At 38.0% G+C, this 10,077-nt stretch overlaps 1 protein-coding gene across 1 annotated transcript in view; it reads left to right on the forward strand.

The window, feature by feature from the left end:
* LOC150088227 (forkhead box protein O-like) overlaps positions 1-5,240 on the forward strand; it is a 266,376-nt gene extending 261,136 nt beyond the window's left edge. Inside the window, exon 2 of the mRNA XM_090369397.1 lies at positions 2,093-5,240. Coding sequence (XP_090225523.1) covers positions 2,093-3,442 — 1,350 coding nt within the window. The 3' untranslated portion in view covers positions 3,443-5,240. The remainder of the gene's footprint in view (positions 1-2,092) is intronic.
* The last annotated feature ends 4,837 nt before the right edge of the window (positions 5,241-10,077 follow it).

Below are 10,077 nucleotides of genomic sequence, written 5' to 3' on the forward strand. Positions count from 1 at the left end.
TTATTATATCATACGCAGCAAGTGTTTGGTTCCAAAAAAAGTGTCAAAGGTAAAAGTGAAATAGAAACTTATTTCCACACAAAGATCAGTTCTTTTGACGATCAATAATATTCCAAGGACTGTTTCAAACAACGCACTCCAAATACTTGGTGGTACGATTCCTGTAGATTTATATATTGCTTTTCGGGGTTTGATTTACTACCTAAAAAAAGGACAGTCTAAGGCAATGCTTGGAATTACGATTGACCCAGTCAGCGACTTTAAAAGGGAGAAGAAAAAGGCTTTGGAAGGAATTTACTGTTGTCTGGCAAAAAAAAAGATGAGATGAGAGCGAATTTGAGCTTGTAACAAGAAAGTATATTGCGCAAGGGGAATTCTCAACAATCCCTGTAGTTATTTCGTGGTTTAGACCTTCTATGACAACTTCTTATCTGCTAACAGGGCATGGGTCCCTTCGGGCTAAGTTATTTGAGCGTGGCCTGGAGCCTGATCCGTACTGCACATGTGGAGAATATGAAACGTGGATTCATATACTTCTGAACTGTCCATTGTACTCTCAACTTAGAACGGAATTAATGTCTGCGGTTCCAAACTTATTGGAGAACAATGTAAATATCAAAGAGAAGACTATAATAACTTTACTGCTCTGCAAACCTTCTCAAGATCAGTTTACATATTGAGGACTCAGCTAAGAACTTCAGCTTCTTTTGGGAATTCACAAATGACCAAAAGACAAAAGGTTTAAGTGTAAACAGAAGATTTAAGTCAATTGTTATTGTGTTGACGTATATGGATTGCTATTCTGTTGATTTATGTTAATTAATGTTGCATGATTTTGGCCAATTGTTATTGACAAGATTTATGTCAATTGTTATTGTAAAATGCATGTTATATATTGTTTTCTAGGTTCTCAGTAATTCAGAGACTCTGAGCATATTTTAAAAAAAAAGTATTGTATATATCTGTTTAATATAATAATTAGTGGGTGTAAGTGAGGATAATTTGTGGAAGTTCTCCACTAGTAATTCATTTGTTGACACCCACTGTTATTGCACTACATCCGGTGGGTGCGGGACTTGTGCATTCGTCACAAATACATAACGCAAACCCGGGCCTAGAGAAGGGCACCGGGCAACAGCTGTCTTATATGGGCGGTGGTAAAATACCTCGCACATGTTTTTAGGCTAGATTTGTCGAGGTTCTACGCCAAAACAGATGTAGCGGTGGAGATGGGCTTTTCCCTAGGAGCCACCCTTAACTCTGGGATACACGTACGAAGTGCACAAGGAGGTATAATATAATGTCTTATATATGTGTAACGAGAATGTTAATGTATATAAAAATTGTATAAATATCTTTTTGTAAAAAAAAAAAATATATATATATATATATATATATATATATATATATAATATTTGTGTGTGTACAAATAAATGGAATGCCTGAAATCGACTAACTAAAGCCCCGATTGAAGAAGTCTTTAGAAATTCCTTTATTTTACGATCGGAGTCGAAACCAGACCCCTCCAAAAGATTGACAAGTGGTGAAACGACATCCTGCCTCGGAGGAATGATAGTGTTTTTTAAATGCACTCTAAAAAGAGATATATTTATCTCTCTAAATTTGGGTGTTTGTCGGCTGGTTTGGCTGTTTTGTTGACTTAACTAAACTAGGTTTAACAATGAGATCTCCAATTCGGTGAATGAATTCTGTTTTTTTTTTTAAATCTGCGAACCGAATCCAGCGATTTCCAAAGACGTAACAAACATTGAGCCCATTCTCTTCCTTTTGGAATTACGTTTTTTATGTTTATTTCTCAAGAGATAAACACCATGTCTGACACACACACACCATCTGTTGAATTTAAAAGGTAGAAGATGAATTAAAGATATATGATGTATATTTCCCTATCTTTTTTCCTATGTTTGAAATCTTAGGGACGAGAAAGCATTCTTTCCTATCTGATATTAGATAAGAATCGGCATCTTTTAAATATGCATTTTCCTATATTTTACCTGAAAATTTAACTACTTATATGCATTAGTACTCTCTTTAATCAGTCAGCTTAAAATATTTTCTTTCTTTTTTACAGAATTCTATTCGCCATAATCTTTCTCTTCACAATCGCTTTATGAGGATGCAGAACGAAGGCACAGGAAAGAGTTCATGGTGGATGATCAATCCGGACGCTAAGCCAGGAAAGGCAGCTCGGCGTAGAGCGACAAGCATGGAAACGCAGAAGTATGAGAAGAAACGGGGACGAGTGAAGAAAAAAGTGGAAGCTCTCAGAAATGGATTGGACGCTACCCCCAGTCCAAGCTCATCGATTTCGGAGGGACTCGACATGTTTCCAGAATCACCAGTGCATCCCGGTTTCCAGATGAGTCCTGATTTCCGTCCTCGTGCGTCGTCCAACGCTAGCTCCTGCAGCCGCCTTTCGCCGATACCAGCAGTAGAAGCCGACATGCATGACAGTCAAGTTCCCCCTCCTTTATCCCCCATTCCTTGGAACGTTGAGCTTGCCAATTCGCAAAGCTTACTATACAGCGGGCAGTCCGCAGTTGACAGTTACGGAACCGATCAGTTAGTCGATTCTCTGGCCGATTCTATGAAGCTTGGCGGTGGAGACAGCGCCTACCTAGGTGAGTGTGGCTTAAAGTCCAGCCCTAATGGTCATCTTTCTAACAGCTCACTGAATGGAAACGGATACACTATACCCTCTTACTACACTACCTATGGTAACAGAGGAAACGGCGATTTCAGGTCTTATCAACCTGCAGTAACAGACGATGCGACATTAACCACGCTGAATTCTCCATTTCAACCACAGCAGAGAAGCCCCCAGCAGGTGAACGATCCGGGACTGAACGATGTAAATTCTTATACCATCACCAACCTTCAGACTCTTTCTCCATCCCAGAGCAGCCACTCCATCTCTCCATCCCACTCTTTAGATTCGCTATCACAACCCAGTGCCTACAGCTCTCCCAGATCAGTTCCCCAACAGTCGCAACGTTCGCTGCAAGGGAATTACGTACATCCTTTAGACCAGGAAACCATCATAAGGTTAGGCCTACTTCATAAAGAAAACAGATGTGACGGGTGTGGCCCAGCACTTCAGTCAAACCTTCATCCACCTTCAAGTAACTCCTCTGTTCCAGCAGCTTCTTCCACATCTCTCAGCAACACAGCCACCCAAGTCATGAGTCATCTGCTGTCCCTCAACAATCCTCTCCCAAATGACCTGGACCTCAACTTCGACTCGCTACAGGGCGGCCTTGAATGTGATGTGGATCAGGTTATACGCCATGAGCTCAGTGTTGACGGGAATCTTGACTTCAACTTCGACCCCACGAATGCCATGAACTCGTCATCAACACAAGTGTCCAACATGCCTCACGCAGCAAAGTTATCTGCAGCTGGCCGACCCTGGGTTCACTGAACAGCTGCATGATCTGGAGGAATAAAAAAAAAAGAAACTAATATCTTCTCTGCAGTCCAGCACTGCCTGAAGTCTAGCCTGTCCATTTCTCTGTTGTCATTTTAACTATTCTGCTGCGTCAACGTGCCGCCTTGTCGCTCGTTTGGTGTTGCGTTTTTTGGCTCAAGTCAAAGTGATATTAAGTGGCATGTTTCTGGAACATTTGTTGGTGATTCCTATTCCCAGCCCATGAAATGTTTGTGAGTGTGTCTGTGTGTGGTTTTTATGAAATCACTAATTTTATCTAAATAGCATTCACTGACTTGGAGAGAAAGAGCTATTTTCACAATCACTCACAGTTCTACTCTTAGTCATTGAAGAGCGTTTTAATGAAATATTTTTGTTGCGCTAAAGTTGATAAATATATCTGATATTGTGAAGTTATATATGGCCTTTAAACCAAAGCCAGGGATATGTCCATTAAGCCTATGTATATATATATATATATATAAAAATATATATAGATAGACAGATAAATCGATAGTTATATTAGATAGAAAGATAGATAAAAATATGTAGAGAGTACGGTTGGTGTTATTTTCAAAAGGTGCCCTTTGCATGTAAACTATTAAAGTAACATACATACCGAAGCTCAGGAAGGTTGAAGTGTTACTCGTCAAGAACTGTTTGAGATTTCTTTGCCTTAGAGAAGAATGGTTTTAACCAAATGGATTTTAACATACAGCTATCGTCCTAAATTCTCTTTGATGTGTATGTTAACTGAGATGTATTGTTTTCGTCACTGTTGCATGAACAGAAAAATATAAAACCGTTTGCCTCTCTCTCTCTCTCTCTCTCTCTCTCTCTCTCTCTCAGTTGTTGCATGAGTGGGCGAATGAATTCTCTTCGCCAAAATTGCATGGCGGGAACGCATTACAGTTACACATCATAGGAGTTGCATGATTGGGACACTGTTGTTTTGCCATTAGATATTGTATTTTATCACGTAAATTTCTGGCATCGCATGCAGAAAGTCAGCTAGTTTTTAACTGTATTGAGTCATAGCATGCTACGCGTATCATACCAAGTTTGCCTGTGAACTCCAGTCTAATGATTATAGGAAAAAGTTCCTTGCGAAGAAAAAAAAGCTCAAGAGGGTGATAAAATAGATGAATATTTAGCCAGAAGCGATCCCTATGAATATTTTAATATCAAATTATTACATGTGATGTAGATAGAACAGGCTTGGTTTAGTCAAGCTTTCAAAAATCCACTATGCCTTGCAGAGGCATAGTTGATAACATAAAGGTAGGGGGAAAAATCTACTTTCGTAGCAGTTTGGTATGAACTTCATTTCAATTTTAAAAATTAAGTGTACTTGACGTAAGAATAATGCCATATCAATTATTTCCTCAAAGAAAAACTGATTCACAAATGGTAACCAAAGTCGTTTCAAATGTTCTGCGCAGAGTATGGAAGAATTCGTCACCTTTTGATTTTGACGAATCGATGGAAATTAAATTATTCTAAGCTATTCACGGAATAGTAATGAGGAAATGTAGGTTTCTTCCCCTCACCTGTTAAGCTAATTGACTTTTCCATGTCAATGTGCCTCTAAACAGTGTTATTGTTATTGTTCTGCTTTTAAAAGTTCTATCTGACGATCCAAGGATACACGGAAATCCTCTGGTCCGTCTAAGTGCCAGCCATGTGACTATATAAGTACCTGTTCAAACTAAGTTGTTATTTCGGCCAAACATTAAAGCACAAAGTGTCATTTTGACGTAAGTGGAAGTGATTAAAGTATTGTCCGTTAACAGCCGAGAGTCGACTCCATTATTTCTCACCTGAATTTTTCATAATCCACAATCCATATCCTTATCACTGCAAAGCAGTGCTGTGAATTAGACACTGAATAATATACATTGATTAAGAATTATAATTAACCACTCTTTTACCACGTGGAGTTTTTAATATATATTTTATTTAAAATGTAACCACGTAACGTCCTTCCCCAACTATATTAATACAATGATTATTTATCGCCCCATTTTATTCATCTGAAGAACATAACACTTGAACCACTACATTTAGAAGTACTGGAGAATTCATGCCACAGCATTCAAAGTGTCCTTCACGTTTATTGATAATCTGTTGTAGTCGGGGCGTCAAATTGAGAACAATCTCCAAAGTATCTCTTCAACAAAGAAAATAAAACTTCGCTTTCAATCACTTTCTTTAAGCAGAAACGGTTCGTGGATCCTTTTGAAATATTCTCTCTTTGAGATAACCCAGAGATAAAAATCAAATAGGTTTAAATCAAGTGACATTGGAGGCCACATCAATCTTCTGCCATACATCTCAGCGTAACGGTTAGAAATCACCCAGTTGTTAAAAATTTAATCCAGGAACCCCAAGAGAACTCCTGCAATATTCAATGTTTCCTGCCAAACAATTCTCTACAGAAGTAAAATTTTGTTAGTACGAAAAATTTGAAGACAGGGAAACTGCAAAGAAAAGAAATAGTACGATGAATAAAAAAATGATCCTGTATTTTGTTTTTCATAAATATGATTACATTTAGCATTACTTTAGGTCACGAAAGGGAAGCAAAGTAACAGAAAATACCTTAAATTTAAAATACAAGCTCTTGCAAAACCAAGGGCCTGTGTTTTAAAATTTAGGGTAGTGTCCAAGCAATCTTCTGTGTTGGAATGCTGCCGGGTTATTGTTGTTTGTTGTAGGGTTTTAACGCGCATCAGCGACTTATGCCATATTTCGCTGTTTATGTAATATCTGTAAACTGCGTGTGTTCTATGGTCAATTTACTGTTAGGTGGACAAGAAACCACCAGAATTTCTGAAAAAAACAAACATATGCTACACTTGCCTGAAACCGACTAAGCCAGCCGCGTTTTGAAAAAGGCCCGTAAAAATTCTTCGTATCATTGACGGGATTTGAATTCTTCCACCTGTCTATTCCACCCGGTGTGGGGAGAACGCTGCCCGGTTTGTATTAATATTAATACCAGTATGACTCAATGAATGAAGGAAGCGGATTTTTTTTCTGGGTTTGCCAAAAAAAAAAAAAAAAAAAAAAAAAGAACAACAAAAAACTTACTTTTCCCACTTTTAATTTTGTTAACCTTTCGCCTAAGCCACAGTGAGGTAATTTGTTCCAACGATGTGCAACAAGAGCCGCCATTTTGACCGAAGAGTCAAATCATAAAAAAAAAAAAAAGGCATATTTTGGGAGCTGAAGTATTTCTTGGATCTTGTCTAACATACTAGTAAGAATATATTTTTCCCTCACTCATTTTATTTATCCCTTTCAGGTCCTTACACCCGTAGACCTCAGTCATTTCCCTCTTCCCCTCCACAAGGTGTTATATGTTTAGCTACCAAGAATTTTTCTATGTAGACCTTTAGAGCCGAACGCAATATTTCAAATGTCTCACCATCATCTTATACATCATTTTAAAAAGTACTGGGATCGATTCAAATGAACTTGGTATTGCCATTTGAACTTTACAATTTCTAAATTTAAATTTCGTTTAATAAACTTTTTATTTCAATATCTAAACGCGTGTAATAACCAGCAAACACCACACTGTGTTTTACTTTTTTTCATTCAAATAAAATCATTTACGTTCGTTTCATAAGTACAGCGATGGTATTTTTAGAGTAACCAAGGATGGGGAAAAAGTTTCTATTTAATAAAAAAAAGTAGTTGATTAAGTGAAATTTCAATTTCGAAATTGTAAAATCTAAACGGTAAAACTTCCCGCCTAACGAGTCGTCTAATTTTAACATCAAATTCAAAAATTTCAGCCCAAATATAACAAAAAAGAAAAGATCTAAACGACAAGTGTCCTAAATTTTATTAGAAAAATAGACCCACCCCAGTCCTCTTTAATTGAAAGATTTGGTTGGTGGGTTGTCGTAAGGTTTTACGAGCATCAGCAACTTAGGCCATTTTGCGCCGTATATAATATGTTTGTAAATTGCGTGTATTCTGTGGTCGATTTGCTGTTTGCAGGACGAAACACCTCCAGGTTTCCAGGAGAACTGGCCGCTCATGCTACTCTCTCACCTGAGACCGACTAACTCAGCGACATAATAAAAAATTCCATAAAAATTTCTCTTGTCATAGACAGGATTCGAATTGGGTTCTTCTACAGCCCGTATGGGGAGGAAGGTAATTATACCAACCGTGCTACCCACGAGGGCTTTTAATTGAAAAAATAAATTATAGCATTAATATTAGGATTACAATGGCTAAATGATGCAAGGAAGCGGGAATTTTTTTCCATCTGCCAAAAAAATAAAACTACATTCATACCTTACTCGTCGCCAGAAAGTGCCTATCGAATTCCGCTTTGAACTTCACCCAGCTGTCAACCTCGATCACTGTGGCAGGCAATTCATTCCAATGATTTACAGCACACTGCCCAAAATGTAAACTTCATTAGATTCAGCCTTCCCCTTTTATTCCCCAAAATGTTGTATTTGTGCACCCAGTTTCTTATCTCTTCTGCCAGTGAAAACAGACCTCACTTTCTTCACACGAAGATCGATTAGAAACCCTCACCAATATCGTTGCCGGTCTCTGAACCCTTTATAGAAGTTTTAATTCTTCAAGTCCACTGATCCTTGGCCTCCAGATCTGAACACAATATGCGGTCTTTCTATCGTCGAATACCAAGGGATAATGACGTACGTTTCCCCTACTTGCAAAAGCCCTATATGTCATAGAGAAGATATCATATGCCTTCCTAGAAGCCTGTTTACACTACTTGAATATTTTCATGCCTGACTGAAAAAACGCGTAAGTCTTTTTCTTCCTGGACCACTTTTAATCCACTTTCCCTAAATTGTAGGTAACTCCTGGATTTCTATTACCTAGTTGGAAAAATCTTACATTGAGAAGCAATAAACTTTAGTTGTCATTTTTCAGACCATTTGTGCTACAATCTAAGTCATTTTGAAGCAATGCTTTCTGTCCTATCTTTAAAACAGCAAATTTTAACAACTTCTCCAGCACACTCTCATCAATATCATTAAGGAAGAAGAGAAACAGAAGTGGCGCCCACACTGATCGCTGAAGGATTCCACTTGCTACACTGACCGCTCAGAGATATGTCCGTTTATGACTATTCTCTGTGTCTCATCTTTTGGCAAACTCTCGATCCAACGAAAGATCTTTCCATTAATTTCAAATTTCTATAGTTTATATAATAGCCTTTCATTGGGAGTGTATAATAACGGTATGCCGAAGTTGTTTCTTGCATCCAACTGTTTTATGATCTATGGTTAGGCAGCCCCTTCCTTCATGAACCCTGAAAATTTTCATGCCTGTACTCTAGGCATGGTCTGATCATTGATCTGATACATCTTGATGATAAAATTCATGATAAACCCAGCACAGAAGCGAAACAGATCGGTGTACATTTGCCTATCATCTCCAACTTTGTGGTTGGGGATACTTTAGCGCGCTTCCAGTTCAGAGAGATCTCAGTCTAATGATGGATTAATGAATATTTCCAACGGCTTAACGTATTTACATACAAGCTTTTAGTTTAACCAAATGGATTTTAACATACAGCTATATACAAGCTCATACGCTTGCAAGAAAGCAAGCGTATGAGCTTATATAGCATCAGCCAAAAAAAAAAAAAAAATTTCACAGAACCATTCCCTCTAAAAATTTGCCCAGTTCCTCCTTGAATTTATTTAAGCTATTAAGTTCCACAAAGACAAATGAATGTTTGTTCCAGCAATTAACCACCCGCTGGCTAAAGGCAAATTTACGCACATCTAAATAAAAAGGACTGCTCCAATAGAGAAGTGGCTTGCTATTTTCTTAGAATATGTACCACTTCCCACACTGCCTATTTGTACTCTGTTTGAAGTCTCATTTGTGGCCAGATAAGCACTGAAATCCTCACTAGATTGTTCAGGTCTTCACGGGTCCCACTTGCCTAGCAAGAAATCCCAAGTCAGGATCGAAACCATGGCCTGGGTAGAAGAATGTATTTTAAATAAATAACAATAAAAATCTCTATAGGAGCAGCGATTTTTGTTTAGAGTAGTGCAATACCAACGCAACTCGTTGAGAAAAATCCATGCCACTCTCGCTTGGGACCAACTAACTCATCCACGTTGCGAAAAAGGCCCATAAAAATTCCTGATGTCTTTTTCACCAGGTGTGGGAAAGACAACGATTCTACCAATTCCACTTTTAAAACAAGAAAATAGAACTAAGTAAAATCAATCTGAAAGACAATAATATATAATATTAATTAATTACAAGTTTAGAAGGATAATTTTGAAACTGTTTCAGAATTCGTTCTATCTTTTGTTGGAACTCCTGCGTCAGACAAAAAGAGAAACAGCAAGTGGTAGTATTTGAAGCTACAATTTTCTGATTATCAACGTGCCTCATATCAAGATTAGTCATTTAGATCATCATCCGTTTTTCAGCTGTTTTCAGCAAAAGACAGAAAATTATCATATTAGGGTCACCTGAGAACCCACCCATGCAAATTATGTCCATAAACTGGCCGTGTTCTCTGATCGCTTTGTCTGTTTAGCCGGATAAAAACCTCCGGCTTCCAGGAGAACAAATCTTACTGTTCTCTCCTAAGACCGACTAAC

Source organism: Mastigoproctus giganteus, chromosome 3, assembly GCF_048544385.1.
Source record: "Mastigoproctus giganteus isolate SK-2022 chromosome 3, ASM4854438v1, whole genome shotgun sequence".
Lineage (NCBI taxonomy): Eukaryota > Metazoa > Arthropoda > Arachnida > Uropygi > Thelyphonidae > Mastigoproctus > Mastigoproctus giganteus.